At 48.5% G+C, this 17,343-nt stretch overlaps 1 protein-coding gene across 1 annotated transcript; it reads left to right on the top strand.

Moving 5' to 3' along the window:
• The first annotated feature begins 3,291 nt into the window (after nt 1–3,291).
• On the top strand, nt 3,292–5,701 carry LOC116452028 (cytochrome c oxidase assembly protein COX19). Its single transcript, XM_032126118.1, has 3 exons — nt 3,292–3,514; nt 3,625–3,736; nt 4,851–5,701. Exons 1-3 carry the CDS (start codon nt 3,433–3,435, stop codon nt 4,936–4,938), a joined length of 282 nt encoding a protein of 93 aa, XP_031982009.1. The 5' UTR covers nt 3,292–3,432; the 3' UTR covers nt 4,939–5,701.
• The last annotated feature ends 11,642 nt before the right edge of the window (nt 5,702–17,343 follow it).

Here is a 17,343-nt window from a genome sequence, read left to right as displayed (position 1 = left end):
TTCAAGCAAATGATTTTTATTTCTTTTTTAGTCTATCAATCTGTGTAACTTGAAAGGGGAAGATCCAAGATTTTCCCTAGTTTGGGAAGTCTTCTAATTTGGGCATTCTAATTTTTGGCAAGGGCTCAGGACTCCATACTAGAGATACTGTGAAACACTACGAATTATCTGATCTCTCTTGGCACCCTCTTGCTGAAGCAGCTATTTCAGATTTACCTGATGCTGTCAAAGTCTCTCAGTCCTTTGAAAGATAATATGTGAAAAGCATTTAATTCTCTGTTTGTGGCACTGCTTTTTGTGGCCCTGCTTTTGTTGAGTTCTTTTGGACCTGGTTGGTTTAATCCGCAAATGAGGTTTTTTTCTTCACAGTGATTATCTAATGGGAGTTTCATTCGATCTCCTTGGGAAAAATATATCCTAAATTGCTAAAGCACATGTATTAGATTGTATGGCAACCTGTACCTTGAAAGGAAATTCTAGAAGATACAACTGGCTTTTGCAATAAAAACATTAAGTAATCATAACCAAACACCTGCTACTATACCTGACCTGAATTTGAGTAACTACAACATTTAAGACTCCAAAGAAAGACCCTGAGTTAATGAATAGGTTAAAAAAAAAAAGGATATAATAAAATATAGCAAGCTGATGTAGCCTTTGCAGGGAATCATAGAATGATTTAGGTTGGAAAAGACGTTTAAGATCATTGAGTCCAACTGTTCCCCCAGCGCTGCCAAGGCCACCACTAAAATCATGTCCCCAGGTGCCACATCTACATGGCTTTTAAATACCTCCAGGGATGGGGGCTCCTCCACTGCCCTGGGCAGCCTGTGGCAATGCCTGGGGAAGTGAATTTTCCTAATATCCACACTCATGCCCAGTTGGGTGTCATCTACAAACTTGCTGAGGGTGCACCCGATCCCAACATCCAGATCATTGGTAAAGATATTAAACAGAACTGGAAAGGGTTGTTGCTGTCTGCCTGGGAATAATTCCACTGGGGGATCTTTGCACATGTTTTTCCTTTGACTTCTTCCTTCATCACATGGAAAATCAGCAAGTTGGCCACTGTGGCAGAAAGTAAGGAACGTAATTCGGGCAGTTTGCTGAAGTGAAGTGCCTTGACACTTCAGTTAAACTTGTCCAGATAAAGCAAAGTTACTTCCCTGCTGCTCGGTCATCTGAAATCTGGGAGACAGTTTGCTGCATGTATTTATGAAAGAGGAGTATCTCCCTTTTACCATTAAGTGTTATAACGAAGTCAAGTGGAAAAGTGCTATTTACTGTATAATAAAACCCATCTATTGTTCATAGCCCTGAAAACCTAATAATCAAATCTTATATTTCAAGCTGTGCAAACCAGTTGCTTATGTAATAGAACATGGTGTAATTTTCCATTTACAATTTCAATACTGTAATAAGAAAGCAATCAAAGCATAAACAAAAGACACTTTAAACAGAACTGCAGTTAATATTTCCATAATGGCTGTCCTTAAAAATTGAAGCTATTTCATTTTTTTTCCCCTGCCTTGAATTCTTTCTGCTTAGCTCAGTCTTTTAATTAAAAGAAAATCAACTTAGATAAAATACTGTCTTAAACCAATTGCAGCTATGGGCAAAGAAGAAAAAATACCAGCATAATTCATGGTTAACACCCGGTGAGTTAAATTAAAGCAATTTCTCATCCTCCTTTCAGAAGCAGACTGTGGATCTGCAGAGTTTGTGCCGTAAACCTGCAGGCAAAAAGGGTGTTTTTCTTCGTTGTACATCTTGAGGATCTGGAAGTTCACCATTTCCCAAGCATCTGCTGACACCCCCTTGGTGTCACTGGTCTCACCAGCGTTTACACCACATGATGGGAACCCACTGCTCTCCCGCTGCTTGCAGCAGGCACAAAACAACTCAGCGCTGTCCATCGGGTTTGTGCACAACTTAAACCGTGAGGATTCATGCGGGATGAGGAATCTCATCGTGGCCACCACGGGTGGCTGCTGGTTGAGCGGAATGGGAATGGCCCATCCGAAATCCTGCTGGGTTTCTTTCTAAGGGAAGTTGGTGCTGCCTTCCTGCCGGTGCCATTCCCCAGGCTCTGGGGTCACATGCCAGCCGCAGCTAGGTCCAGAAAATGGGCTTTTAAGTCAAGAGCCAGAGCTCAGCAGTGACACGTGAGGGATTTATTCTTTGGTCAGAAGGGAAGGAGGAGCCCGGCCTCAGCCCTGGATAGAAAAGGGAAAGGTTGGACAAGGCTGGATCCTGTATGAAGGGATTTGCTGACGCCAGGCTCCAAGTTTGGCTCTTTCCCCCTCCATTTCCCAATGCACAAATGCCAAGCACAGACCATTTTCCCGGGCCCCTCCCCAGGCAGGCAGCCCATGACCATCACAGCCACCCATTCACTGAAAGGAATCACAGACTCACAGAATACCCTAAGCTGGAAGGGACCCCCAAGGATCATCAAAGTCCTGCACAGGACAACACAGAAGACATTCGGAGCATTCAGAGGGGAATGAGGACAATGACACGGGTTTTGTGAGGAGGAACCAGTCTATTTCGCAGCCCTGTGTGAAAAACGAGGTCCACTCTCCTGTGAGAATTTAAAGGGTTTAATATAAAGACAGTAAGAGACATAAAATAAAGCAAGGAGGTAATGGCCGGGTGCCTTGGCGCTCTGCCAAGAGCACACCTGATGCTCAAGGTGAGTCCTTTTTATACCATTTTTACTGTCTGTTCTTTATGCATATTCAAACTTTTCCTGGAGCTGTTCTGCGTGGCCACTCCTTGGTCCCGCCTTTGTAGAGCATGCGTATTCTTCTGCCTTGCGGTTTTATTTCTTTTGATTCTTGGCCTTGGGCTCGCCAGGTGCGAGTTGATAGTTGAGTGGGCCTCTTAATTTCCCAGACAGTCAGGGCCGATTGCAGCTTTGGCCTCTTTGCCCCCCGGGCAGAGCGGTGATTAGCCACTCTTGGGCCTCATCCTCTGTTCGCTTGGAGGTTATCTTACTCGCTCACACTTGCTAGTATTCTTGCTAAAAAGAAAGAAAACTACATCCACACAGCAAAAAGCATTTCTAACATTATATAATATCTACCTTAATACTTGCGAGAAGCCAACATTACAATATATGTTTATAACACCTGGGTGCACGGACGGGAGCGGCTCCCGCTCGGGGCCAGGCCCAACATGGCGGGCGGCGGCGTCTCCATGGCGACGCGCGCCTCGCTCCCGCCGCCGCTCCGGTTGCCATAACAACGCCCACGCCGTTTCCAAGGCGGCGCGGCCCCGCCCCCTCCGCGCGCCGGCGGTCACGTGAGCCGCTCGATGCGCTCGGCGCGCGGCTCCCCCCGGCGGCGGCAGTGAGTGGGCGAGTGACCGCGGGGACCGGCGAGTGACCGCGGGGACCGGGCCGTCCGTGTCTCCACCCCCGGCGGCGACATGTCCACCGCCATGAACTTCAGCAACAAGAGCTTCACGCCGCGGCCGCCGGACAAGGGCGCGTTCCCGCTGGATCACTTCGGTGCGGTAGCGCGGCCTAGCGCCGGGCCTGCCCCGCGCCCCGCCGCCCCCGGGCCGCCCCCGGGCCGCCCCCGAGCGCGGCGGTAGCGCGGCCCTCGCTCTGTGTTGCAGGGGAGTGCAGCGCCTTCAAAGAGCGCTTCATGGAGTGTCTCCGCCGCAGCGGCTACGAGAGCGCGGCCTGCCGGCAGAGCGCCATGGCCTACCTGGAGTGTCGCATGGACAGGCGAGTGGCCCCCGCCACACCGGCCCGGCTGCGGGCCAGCCCGCTGGGCCCCGGGGCGAGCAGAGCGGGGATCCCCTTGCGGGACCGGGAGGGGAAGTGAGCCCGCAGTCACGCAGGAATTTTTGTCCCGGAAGGAAACAGGTGCCCCGTGTGGCACCAGCAGGTTTCCTGGCGTGTGGTTTCGATGTTATCCAGCCCGTAGTGCGGGGTAACAGCGAGACCCGGGCAGCTTCCACCCTGCACAACGGGCAGTGTGAAGCTATTCTTTTGTTTTCAACTGCGGTTACAAGTTAAACTTTTAACTCGTAGCCCATACTTGGCTCACCTTGTGCGTGGCCTTCTCAATAAGCGCTGAGTATGTTTTTAAGATCCCTGAAGGTGCTGTGTATAACTTAACCATGAATTATCAGAGCCAGTGATATTTTTCTTGCATATACTTCATTAGTGCTGACTTCAAGTGGAAATAATTTTGCCTGTTAGCCCTTTAGAAATATGTTTCAAGCAGGAGAGTTAAAAGTCTAACTTGTTCCTCAGTTCAAGTGAAGAATGTGTTGGTGATTGGTTTTCCAGGGATGTTTCCATTCGTGCGTTGCTTTGCAATGCTTCCAGCACAGGGGTGAGTCAGGGAACTGCGGGAAATGCACCAATTTCCCTGTATTTAGGGAAAATACACTGCATGGGCTGGTGGTGAGGAGGGCTGCAAATCAAAAACGAGTTTGAAAAGCACTACAGCAAAGTCTAGTGGCACCACAAATGCTGTTCTAAGCCATATTCACTTGAAAATGTAAATGGCATTGGTAGAATTTTAGGAAGCTCTTATGCAATTAAAGATAACCAGGAGTCAGGTTGGTTTCTGAGGAAACTTAGTACCTAAAATGAGGAAACAACACATTTAATTGGAAAACCTGTTAAGGGGGAAATAAATAATCCCTGAATGTTGCTTTCTTAAAACTGAATTTTCTGAGGTCTTGTCAAACAGCAGTCACTCTGTATAGATGTCTTGGATTTGTTTAGGGTAAATAATAGTAAATGAAATAGAAAATGCTGCTGTTCTCATGGTTATAGGCTGTGTACTCTAAAATATATTTTTGTTGTTTTCTTCTTTTTTACTTAGGCAACTTATGGCTAATGAACCACTGGAAAAATTGGGATTTAAAGACCTGATAAATGAGAAATCAGAAGAAAAACCTGAAAAGTCGTGATGAAGACAGATAACTTTGCTCCTCATGAAGGGAAAGCATAACTCTGAATGTAGTACATATTGTACATTCTGTTCATATTGCAATAGGAAGTGTTTCCTGAAAGAACCTTTTTTCCAAAGTTTAATTTTCCTAAAATAAGATTTTTCTTTAAATGAGCAAAAGTACTGCCTTTGTCTGCTTTGCTCAAGTATTTCTTAACTTCTTTCTTTTAATTTCTCTAGAGGCAAAACAGTTACAACCCAAAGTGTTCTCCATATCCCTGTAAAAACAGTGAAGTCTTATTTTAAGAGGACAAAAACCAAACAATCCTTTATTGTGTAGGGCTTGAACTACTGATTACTCCTCTGTGGGCAGTACTGATATGCTCACAGCAGTTATTTTCCACGTGGAAATAAAGCTGTTGTACTTTAAAATTGCTTTTTGTTAAATACTGGCATTAGTCCCTATCCCTGGGGTCATCTCACCCTGCTATGGAAGACACTGGGGTCCTGTGGGGGTACTCGGGGTGGGGTGATTTTTCAATCATTTCATCTTCCACCATTGTTGGGAGAGTATTTCTGGTTCCACACACCAGTCAGGGAGTGATTCTGCCAGCAGTGTTCACCTAATTTTGTCATACTTTAAATGGGAATAGTGGTATTTCTCTTGCATGTTCTAACGCATCAGAGTCTTTCTTAATTAATGTTGAGTTCAAGCAGAAATAATTTGGCCTGTTAGCCCCCTAGAAATGTGTTTCAAGCAGGCAATAAATTTGTAAATCTTCTGGATGTGTTTTCCACTGTATGTTCTGCCCTGTTATCGCTGCTTCTCTTGTTTTTCTTTTAACCCAGGGAATAATTTCTCTGTGTATCTGGCTCTGGCATGTTAAGCTTTAGGGTTCAGGGCCTGCAGAGAGTCATACATGCCCTGAAGGCAGTTCTCCCACACTTCCCTCTTTAGCTGGTGTCCCCTCTGATATATCTCACCTCCCTGGCTGGCTGCTTTTGCTTCTGCTTCTCTCCACTGTGCATCTGCTCATACTGAGTTCCAGGAAAGGGTGAAAGAACATTTTCTGCTCTTCATACTGATCATTGGGGCTGAGATTTAAATTGTTGCTCTGTCTAATCTGATGGAACAGAGTGCACACTGCTCAGAGCAGGTTCCTATTTGAAAAGGACATTTGCCTGCTGCTGCATATTTTTATTCCACTTCATTCTACTGTTCAAATTATATCCTTTGGTGAGATTAGTACATTTATAGGAAAGAAAGCAGAAATTGTATTGCTGCAACAGATACTAAAAGACTTTATATTAAACCACTGAATAAGGGCTTTCTTTCAGTGATGCCAAGTTAGAATTAAAATAATCTCCAGCATCTCCAGAAGAAAGAAATCAAATTTCATGCTTCTGTGCTCCCTGAATATTATAAGGCAAAGGGAATTCCTGGTAGGTCTGAAAGAATCCACCAGTGGTGGGGGAGTAATCTGGGCTGTTATCAGTGGTGGTTTCATTTTTGGATGTTACTCTGCACTGTGGTTTGGCCAAGCATTTCCTTCATGAATTCCATCCGTGTTTCCCTGAGACATTGATGCCAGCTCTGTCCTCTGGGTTGTTACAAAGTTTTTGAGGTGTTGAGTGATTGCCAGCCTAACAGAGAGTGTGGGGGTGAGAGGTTTGCACCTTTCACCAGCCTAAAGATCACATCCTCATCCTGTCCAGATCCGTGGGCACGTTCCATCCTGCTTCCCAGCACAGTGAGTCAGCTGCTGTCCCCTTGTGCCAGAGCTGTGAGTGGGTAGCTGAAAATTCAGGGAATGGGCAGAGGCACATCTGTCCTGGCTGGAAGCATTGGCTGCAGAAAGGAATATGTTCAGTGGAGCTGTAAGGTGAGCTCAGAGCTGCTGAGGGACATCAGACATTGAGATCTAATGCAGCTGGGAAGTGGTGGGGAAAAAGCCATTAGTGCCAGACCTGGGGTCAAACAGTTTTCCCAACTTGCTCAATGGGACAAGTCCCTGCAACACCAGAGTCATCAGGGAGAGTTCCCAGAATGCTCTTCAATTAATTCCTGCCAACATACAGATTGTTAATTAAAGTCTTTCAATTTAAAACCTCTTTATTGCAGCTTTGCTTGTGGTATCCAGGTTTGTGCTTCTTTAAACTGACAGCAAGTTTTAAGCTAAATGAAAGCAGTAGGTTCATAGCCAGCTTTCCTGTGCCCATGCTGAGGAGGAACCTCTCCAGGAGCCTGTCATCAAATTGGGAAAAATCTGTATTCTGGAAACGCTGAGCTGAGGTGTGTGTCCTGCAGGGGAGGCAGTTTGTCAGGGCACTGATTTCTTGGTGGAGCTGTTTGGAGTTGATGAGCTGCTGTGCTGTGGGAGTGGTCCCACACAAGTGCATCAATCTTCCTGTGAGGAGCCTGCCAGGTGCTGCTGCCTGTGCCAGCTCTGCCGTGAAGCTCCACCTGCTGACAGATCCTGCGACCTGGAGAAAGGCAAACCATTGGGAATCGAGGTTCAGCTGGGATTGATGTACAGCCTGCCAACCTGGATGTAATTGCACAGGTGTGGAAGGGATAGCCCGAAGCAGGAGGAAGTGGTGACTGTGTTGGAGTGAAGATCTATGTGAGCTGTTACCATAGCAATAGAAATCAATAAGCCAGGGAGTTGTAATTGTCTTTTCTGTAGCTTTTCTGCAGCAAAGCCTCATTCACACCCTAATGAGGCACCCAGCTGCTTGGGATCCGTCCCAGGGAGTCCCCGGAGGGCTCTGGATCAGCAGAGCTTTGCCCATGCATTCTTTGCTCAGATTAAAATCCACTCAACCACAAAAAGCTTAACCTTGATCACAGCAGTTATTTACAGAGGGAACATTGCTGCAATTTAACCATCGTTACATCTTCCTGGGAGACCTTGAGCTCTAGGTGTATCTCTCCAAACTACTACAGTGACCTGCAGAACCAGGAAGAAAGGGTTTAATAAACATTTCCAGAGCTCTGCGTGTGCTTTCACAGAAAAGCCTACGCAAAGACAGCCTCCTGTGCTTGCTCTGGAAATAGGCCATGGTCCAAAGTCCTTTGTAGGAGCACAATGAGGCCGTGCCTCAGTGCTGAGGAGGGGTTGTTGCTGCATCTGCCACCTGGAAGGGCATACCTGGCATAGCAGGAGAGTCGCATCTGTCAGCACCTGTGGAGTGAATGTTTGCGGTTGTGAGCAGTCAGAGCAGGCAGTGGGTGTGGCTGCTGACTTTCACTCTTGGTCCTTCCCCTGAGCGTTCTCCCTGCTTTGTCCTGCCGGCTTCAAGTCCAAGGAATTCCTTGGGCTGGGTATTACACTCATGGTCAGTAGTCACCAGCTTGGTTTCCTTGGGAGACCACATTGTCGCTGGTGATTATTTGCCCTTTGGGGCAGCAATCCAAGCAGCTTTTACTTATTGCTGCCTTTGGTTTTGGCTGAACCAGGTGAGGGGCAATGAGTTAAAGCACCTCTTAAATTTTACCTCGTTGTTGTCTCACTCCAAGCAGATAACTGAGAGGCAGCACCATTTTTACTGAGCCTCTGGAATGAAACCTGTGTTGTAGGAGGCTATGAGAGAAGGAACAGCCTGCTCCCATATAAAAAATGTCTGGAGCATCACTTGTTGCTGCTCTGAGAAGTGCCTTGGGTGTTCCTGGCTCCACTGGAGAGCAGTATTTTTCTATGTTTCTCATCCATAATTCCTGGGATGGGAGTGATACTTCTGCTAGTGTGCAGGAGTGCTGTCATGTCTGGTAGCATATCTATCCAGTGACCCCAGAGGACTTCAGTATTTTGTGCCTGGAGGAGATCCATGCTGGAGGAGATCCTTCTGCTAAATTGGGAATGTTGTATATTATATCAGGTTTCCCACAAAAATCAAAGCTCTGACTCAGGTTAATTTTAAAAAAGACTGGAAGTGCTCATACAAGGGTATACTTCCTCTTCAAGGGTATTTCAATGAATATTGGACATCTGATAAAACTAACCCTGCTTTTTTTTTTTCTTTTTCTTAATGATTCTGCTTTTGTGAGTAACTGGCAATATTGCATTTTTGTCAGGATGCAGCAGATTTTCTAGCTTACAGATTTCAAGACAAAATGCCTTCCTTCTGGAATGAAGGTGCCATATGGCTTGAAATGCATAATTGATCACTGCTCAAAATAGGAGCTTCATAGAAAGTCACCTAGAAGCCCAATGAGTGCGTGCAGGGGACTTGATAGACCTTGATGCATTTTTTGTTTCCTGGAACTGATGATGATACAGAGACAGGTTTTTATGGCTCTCCTTAGAGGTTCTGATGCCTGTGCTCTCTCATTATCCAGGAGATTTTGGGATTTGCATTAGCAGGTGCATCAACCTTACGCTTGGTGATTCCTGCTGGGCTTGGCTGAATGACAAGCCTGGCATTCTCCATATAGCCCAACAAAGGCCACAGTTCTCTGTGAGGTAAAACAGTTCAGCTGATCAAATCTGGTGGGCTGAATCCAGTCCTTGGTGTCCCACACTCCCCCACCTCCAGTGGGATGCCTGCACAGGCAGCCCTTCCCAGCTCCCACACAGAGTGGGAGGGATGTTGGGGTCCTTCTGGCCACGTGTCCTGCTGCCTGGCAATGAGCAGCACCATAAACCAGCTTGTATTGTGGATGCTTTTCTGTCCAGGTCCTTATGAATTATGGTAAACTCAGATAGGAGCAGTGGTGGAAAGTAGCCTGGCAAAGAAAGAGCAGGGGGGTGAAGGAAGCAAGGAGACAGGATGACCCAGGCTTTTCACTTCACCTCGATGAGTTTAAAAAGCAGGTGGTGGGGGTGCTTCTGCAGCCCATTTGGGTAACTGAGTCCTTTGTCTATTTTAGTAACCTTTGAGAAGTTGGCAGCTCTCATTTCTGGAGGATTCCCAGTGTTCTTGCTGCTAGCAAGCCCCGCTCAGCAAGAACCTGCTCACACACCCAGTTCTGATCCTGCTTGCAGAGCTGCTGAACAAGGGGAGCACGTGGGAAGGCAGCAGCATGGGAGGGGGTGCTCTGCGAAGGACTCAGGCCCCGTTGTGTCTGCTCAATTTACATTTCTCAGTTATTAAACCATGCTCTTGTTTTCAGCAGGGTTTGGAAGCATCTCTCCTTAGTGGGCAGGGCAGGAGAATGAGAGCACTACTGAATCTGGGACACCAGGACGGCCCTGAGGGTTTGATGTAATGCTGTGTGCTGCAGCCATCTGCTGCCAATCTACCGAGGGCTCTTCCCTTCTGGGTTGCACTGACAGCCCCAGGTAGCACGGCTGGGTGGATGGAAAAGCATTTCACCACACTCAGGAAGCCAGTTTTTGGGCAGGCAGACCCAGATGGGGGAAAAAAATTCCTGCTGCCACTCAGGATTGCAGAGAAGCTGCGGATCAGATCAGTGCTGAGAAAATTGCTGGTAACTCGGGACGCTGAACCTCCCACTGATAAATGAGCCTTCATGACCCCATGAGCAAGCACCAAGTAGGAATTCCCAGGGGTGTAATGAGGCTGGCTCCTTGCTGGGTGCTGAGGTTGCCTCCCTTGGCTTTTGCTCTTTAGTGTGGAGGTGGGAGTTAAGCCGTGCTGACTTCAGCCCCTGGATTAAGCAGGTTGCCTTTAGCCTTGTCCTCACCACCCAGCCCGTACAGAGCACGGGCTCCAGGGTGTGCCCGTTGTTTGGCACATCTCCTGTGTCCATGTGCATGCTCACAGTGGTTGCTAAGGCAGCACAAATCTGTGCCCCTTCTCTATGCCTTCCAGTTCCTGTCTGATCCAGAGGTATAGGTGTACTGGGTCCATGCAGCCCAGTCCCAGGGCAGGATCTGTATGGGAAAGCAGAGGCAGTGCCATGGATCAGCTCTGAACAGCCTGTGCGCACAGACATCAGTGTGAGCGGTTCAGGTGGGTGGAGTGTGGGGTTTAGTTTAGTTTCCCCATCCCCAAACTGCGCTGCAGAGTCTGGTGGAGAAGAGGGACCGTCTGCTGCCAACAGCTAGGATGCAGCATGGAGGGGAACATCTCTGGCAGGAGGTGCATCCTGACCTCTGTGTGAAGGGAGATGCTCAGGGAGTGCATGGGCAGCACAGAGATTTACAGGAACCAGGTCACTGCAGGGCTGTGCTGACAGGAGGTGCAAGTTCTGGTCAAAGGGACAGAGTTCACTGGGTGCTGAAAAAGAACCAGGCAGGTGAAAAATGAGAATGCATCTGGAACATCTACGTGCATCCTTTTAGCAGGCATGGCAGGAGACTTGCAGGTGTGGTGGTGCCAGCTAGAAGGACTAATTTGAGCACAGAGATGTCTGGATTGATGGCTTTATTTCAGCTTATTTTAGCAAGTAATAGGCAGGGGGGTGATGTTTATCACTGAAACTGGAGCTGGCTGTACTTTAGATCACAGCTCTAATCGGCTGGACTGACTGGGACAGTAAATCACTTCAGCAGCACTAATAACACAGGGTGACGGGCGTAGTAAACCCTCTATGGCAGCAATAACCTGGTCCTGCTGGTTCTTTCACTCAGGTTGGTGCTTCCACTCTGGTTTGTTTATTAAAGCTCCTTCACAAAAGTCACCTGGGTGATTGCTCCGACTCAGCCATTGAAATGGCTGCTCTCCTGCCATTCCCCAACCTGGCTTGGGCTCTTTTTACACCCTGCTAAAATTGTTTATTTTTGCACCTGTTTAGAAAGGATTTTTGGCCACAGGGGTCTCATGATGTTGTTTTCATGGCTTCTGGAGCAGGGCTGCTCTGTTGTTGCTAGAAATAATTGCTGTTAATTAATTCTTTGCTGATTTTTCTTTGGCAAAGCATACTGAAATAAACAGATAAGTGAGCAGCATGCTCTGTATCTTGATGTTGTGGGAGCTTTTAGGAAGCATACAGTGACATCCAAACAATCTCATCAGCAGCGAGAGAAAGGGCAGGATGTGGCCCTCAACTTTCTGTGGACAAAATTAATTGTGGGGAGGCTGAATTACCATCTCCAGCTGTTTGGCAGCTCACTTCAGGCCAACATTTTTAATCTCTTTCTAGAGAAAAACCACAGTCTTGTTTCTATCTACTGCTTTATTCAAATCACAGCTGAGCAGTGCTACAGAAGGGGATGTGCTCTCAGCTGCCTGAGCTGGACCAGCAGCTGAAGGCAGCAGTCTGTGACACAAGACCGACTGCTGGGGCCAATAACTGCTCTGTTTTCTCTCTTCTTCTGTGCCCTTTTAAAATGGTTTGTTCTTTTTTCTTCTGAGTGACTCAGGCTCTGCTGAAGAGACTTCCAGACCAGAAATGAAGTGCTGGGCTTCAGCCCCTCTGTCCCGTGGTCCTGCCCGTAGCATCTCCATCATCCTCTTTGCTCTGTGTCCCTGGTTGGAGCAGCCCCTGGTTCCCAGAGCCCAGAGCTGGCAGCAGGTGGGTTGGCTGCTGGAGTCCCCACCCCAGAACATGACATTGCACAGCTCGGTCTCCTGCTTGAATGTCTCCAAGCTGTTCCTGGAAGGATGAGCCATTTGAGCCAGGAAGAGATTAAATTATTGGAACTGAGCAAAAGCAATTTCCATGGTAAGTGCTGCCCTGCTGTTTGCACACCGAACCTGTCCTGCTGTGTCTCAGACTCAGACTGAATTGATGACGTCCCACTCTGAATAATCACTTTGACTTTTTTCGGATGAGCTGATCCCCTGATGTACGACTGTCTTTACACACATGTTGGCTTTCTCCATACAGAGATTCCACAGGCCTGAGTCTCTTAATTAGGATAAATCAAGAGTAATGCTAAAAGCAGTGGTCTACCATGGATGTAGGTGAACTATTGACTTCCTTGGTCTAATTTCATCTCCTCTGTGAGCAGAAAAGAACCTGTCATTGGACAATAGAAATCAGCATAGCTCCAGCTGGTTCACTGCAGCTGCCATGGAGCCAATTCCCTCAGCTGCCCCCTCCATGTCATATTTTACATCGTAGGAAATGGGTTTGGTGCAACAACAGGACTGTTGCAGAGCTGTTTTTCTTACATTGAGATTTCCCCCGGTGCTGTGGAGCAGACATACAAATATCCAACATCTTCACGCCATCAATTACCCCCTCACTCTCTCTCTCAGATGTATTTTGGCTCCCGGCCATGCTGTCTGAGCAACTAAGCAGCCCCTGCAACCACGTGCTGACACCCAAACCAGCCCATTGCTGGCCAGAGGCAGGCGGAAAAGAAACTGAAAGGCTGTCCTGAGCACATGATGGGCTGGTGGTTGGAGAATTTTCCTTTTTGTGGTAGCATGGCTGCGAGAGAGCAGTGATCAGCTCTAGGGTGTTGCAGAAATCTAGAAAAAGAGATTTTGGTCTAAACCCCGCCTTGTCCTCATTCTCCCCAGTTGTGCTTCCCTACAGAGGATCTCTGTGGTCTGGTTTGCATGGTGGTAACTGCATGAGTATTAAATCATGGCAGTAAAGGACTCCGCTTTTTTCACACTGGTAACACTGGGCTGCAACAGAACTAACCACTATGCAAATGGAAATACACCCTGATCTGCAGATCACTCCGCAGTGAGATACTTTTAGAGCTGCACAACTCTTTGTCTTCTTTGAGGGCTGCTGCAGGTGCAGAGCAGCTCTGCAGACACAGGACATAGCAGTTCTTTTTCCACCCTCACACCATTATCTCCTGCATCATCCTCTTCCACTTGATCAACACATCCTATCCATACAGATGCTGTGAGTGTGCTTTTCCCTGTTCCACACAAAAACAATCCCACAGGCTCCATAGAGCAATTTGCTCAAAATGAGAGAAAGTTGGCATCAGTATTGGATTTTTGGTTCAAGAATTTTTAGCTGCCCTGGTCTGAGCTCTCTGCTCTGTGGCATTCCTCCCTCCCAGCTACAGCCACTCTTGATTTAACTGGATAACCCAGAAAACCCTTTCTTTTTTTGAAGAAAAACCTCTAGGATTTATTTCTTCCTTTTTCTTTTTTTTCCCCTTTTGAACAGGAAACTAGTGCTGCAGCGGAAATGAGCTGCTTTAACATAGGTGCGGGTGCCAGTGCTGTAGCTTGTTCACACAAACCTCCAGCTGCAAGAGCTGCCTCCGCTGTGGTGCTGAGGAAGCCTATGGAATCCTGCCTGATGTATCTGCTGCTCCAGAGTTTTGCTTGAATGCAGTTGCCATGGCATGAATTATTGATATTTCTGTTCAGGTTTGCTGTTCACGCAGGAATTTGTAATGCTTCCCCACGTTAACGCTGTGAATGCGCTCCCGGGTCACATCAAGGGTTGTGTTTAACACCCCTTTACTTGCATGGTTGTGGCATTGATTTAGCCATTGCAGGGCTAGGGCTGTGAAATTAACTACACCCCAGTGTAAACAGCTCTCTCCTAACAAAAGGCAGTCTCGGGGTGAAAGGAGCTGATAGGGAAGGGCAAGGAGAAGGTATAGTTATGTCTGTGCATTTTCAGGGCGTCACCACCAAGATGATGGAAAGGCTTCCAGGAATCTCTGAGTGTTCTTTGCCCTGACCTCAGTATCTGGCATTTCCAGAGGCTGCCCTTGCTGCCACCGTGCTTAGCACCTCAGGAGATCACATTAATAACGTCCGTTTCTAAGGCAACAACCTTGTGATTTGGAAAGACTGAGTTAAAAGTGTGTGTGTTTACAAACAAACACATCTTACACATAAATATGTAAGTATTTACATACATATGGATACGAATTTATGTCAGACCTCCAAGTCACTTAGCGGTGGAGAGACAGGAAGCATCTGAATGAGGGTGATGTGTTGACAGCGACAACCCATCTCCAGAGTTTGGTCAGAGACTTCACAAGAAGTAAGAGCAAATTCATTTCAGACATTCCCTGAAAGGTGCTACCCACAGGAAAAGTGTGGGGCAAAGCTCAGAGGAGGGAACAGTCTGACATGGACGGGGCTGAGCAGCGATGCCCATCAGCCTCCACCAGCCCTGCAGGGGCAACCTTTGCTCTTTACCCCGTGTGAGATATAAACTCAGATGCAGTCCCTGCTCTATGCCAGGAATCACACTCCTCAGGATTCAATGTCCATCAGGAGAACCTCAGAGCCTGCCCTGGATCAACATTGTGCCAACCAACACTGGGGCAATACCCAACCTCTTCCCCTTGGATAAACCAGGAGTAAATTTACAGAGATACCCTTGTACGTGTGAGGTAGGCTCAAGCCTTTGATTATCCACTGAACAAAAGTTTATCTTCATTTCTGGCTCATTTAGTTCCAACTTTTCTCCCTGTCTCTCCACGTTCCCTCCACCCACGTGGGCTGTTTGTTTCCCCATGTGAAGTCTGGAGTAATTGTGATGAGACTTAAATGCTGAGGATGCTGCTGATCGACCCTTGCTGGCCCTGCTCTCCTGCTCCTCCTGTCCTTTATGAAACTCTCTCCTCTCATCATTGACAACAGGCTCTGTTTTATTTGATTTTATTACAAGATATAAATTTCTGTCTGCAGCCCTGGCTTCCAGCACGCGGAGGAGAGAAAGGAATTGCCTAGCAACCAGGAGAACAAAAAATTAAGAGAATCAATAAGTCTTAATGGAAAGCTAAACAGAGACTTTCAAACCAAACCCCCTCCCTCCTCCCAGCCCTGGCCCGTGGTAAGTTCATGATGATGTGCAGCATCCTGGCTATTGCATGAAGCATTCAGCAAATGCCTCTTCTGGAAAAGCCAAACTGCAAATGAAAACCTGGCCTAACCTGGGCTTAGGTAAAGCTCTGATCCTGTAGCATTTACGCTGTCAAGCTTGAACACAGCACAGGTGTGGAGGGTTAAGACACTGTGCTGAGCTGTTTTCACTCAGAGTGTGTTAGAAGTCAGTGCTCCAGGTTCGTGACTCAGAGGCTGAAGAAGGTGAGGGTCTGGATGCAGCAGCTCAGTTTCCCCACAAAAGGTCTGTGTGGAGGATTATGCTTTTGGTTAGGATGGGAGTGAATTTCCAGACCTTACCAAGCTATGTGTGTAAAACCAGCAAACCCAGCACAATGTGTGACACAGGGTTGAGTCAGCAAGGAACAGTCCAGCATCAGTTTAAAACAGTCAGAAACCAACCTGGATACAGTCACTTGTCTGGCAGCACAAATGCAAAGGTCATTTAGGAAAATGTATTCCAGGGAAAGGGAGCATTGTAAATGTACCAGGCCATGATTCTGCCTGTATTTAGAGGCTATTTTCTCCAACAAAGTGTTCTCAGGAACCTGCTCACACCCTCGTGTTTGCAGGATCAGGATGGTGATTTGGTTGTGGAAGTTTTCCAGGAGCTGCTGGCAGCCTCCTCCTGCAGATGCTCGTGTACACCCTGAATCTCATGGGCAGCACGAACGGCATGAGCCGAGCTTGCAGGAGGGCTCTGCTTTGTTGGAGGAAGCAGAGTTGGATGATTTAAATGGGGGCTTGCTTTGCAAAACCAAAATTGGTTTTGTAAGCAGAGATGTGTGAGCCACAAACAGGACATAGCAGCATCACAGGTGACCCATACTTGAGGGGAAGGTTTCAGCAGGGGTTAAGGATACACAGCTCTGAACCTTTCCTCAGCCAAAGGCTTCCCACATCCTGCCCCCGAGTGCCACTTTAGTCTTTGGCTGGCAAAACAAGGAGTCTTCCCCATAGAAGGCATGAGATGCACGGCCATGATGACACAGGGATGTTTTCTCCCCCGATACTCCCTTGACACCACGGAGGGTGTGAAAAACGTGGGAAGATGCCTGGAGGATGGTTCTGCCAAGACACAGACATGGAAGGTGGTGGTGATGTGCAAGGACAGCAGTGAAGGAGGAGCGTTTTGGAGTGCGTGGGGCTACTAGTGAAACCTTCACAAGTGCCCCCAAAAGATGCTGGTGTAAGAGGGGCACCCCAAACGTGCTGCTCATGAACCTGCCAAGGTGCTTGAGTGGCAAGGCCCCGGCCAGTGATGGCTGGGGTTGCTGCCAGCCGCCACCTCCCACTGGTGAAGACCCTCGGCTCCCACCTGCCCCTGCCCCACCGCTCCCACCGGCGACAGCATCCCCTCCGCGGGCAGGAGTTAAACCAGGGAAGGCACCCCCGAGTGCTGGGGACACCCGGCGGGATGGGATGCCCTGAAGGTCGGGGACCCCCCCTCAGGGGTAGGGGCCGCCCGGGCGGCGCGCTGCCGCTGGAGGTCGCGGGCGAGCGGGGAGCCGGCAGTGCCCGCTGAAAGCGGAACCGGCGGCACCGGGCGGCTCCGGCAGCGGCGGGCGAGAGGCGCCCAGGGCAGAGCAGAGCAGGGCAGAGCAGAGCAGAGCAGAGCAGAGCAGGGCAGGGCAGGGCAGGGCAGGGCAGGGCAGCACCGCCCCGGCGCGGCGCGTCCCGGCGGCCGGAGGCGCGTTCGGCGTGCGCGGGGCGAGCGGGGCCGAATGGAGCCGCCCGGGCGCCGCCCGCCTCG

Source organism: Corvus moneduloides, chromosome 16 (assembly GCF_009650955.1).
Source record: "Corvus moneduloides isolate bCorMon1 chromosome 16, bCorMon1.pri, whole genome shotgun sequence".
Taxonomy (NCBI): domain Eukaryota; kingdom Metazoa; phylum Chordata; class Aves; order Passeriformes; family Corvidae; genus Corvus; species Corvus moneduloides.
Note: the sequence above shows the minus strand (reverse complement) of the source record. Positions and strands in the feature narration are given on the sequence as shown.

Coding starts and splice junctions, on each gene's coding strand:
- LOC116452028 (XM_032126118.1), top strand. CDS start 3,433: ATGTCCACCGCCATGAACTTCAGCAACAAGAGCTTCACGCCGCGGCCG. Junction 3,515..3,624: donor GTTCCCGCTGGATCACTTCG/GTGCGGTAGCGC, acceptor TCTGTGTTGCAG/GGGAGTGCAGCGCCTTCAAA. Junction 3,737..4,850: donor CTGGAGTGTCGCATGGACAG/GCGAGTGGCCCC, acceptor TTTTTTACTTAG/GCAACTTATGGCTAATGAAC.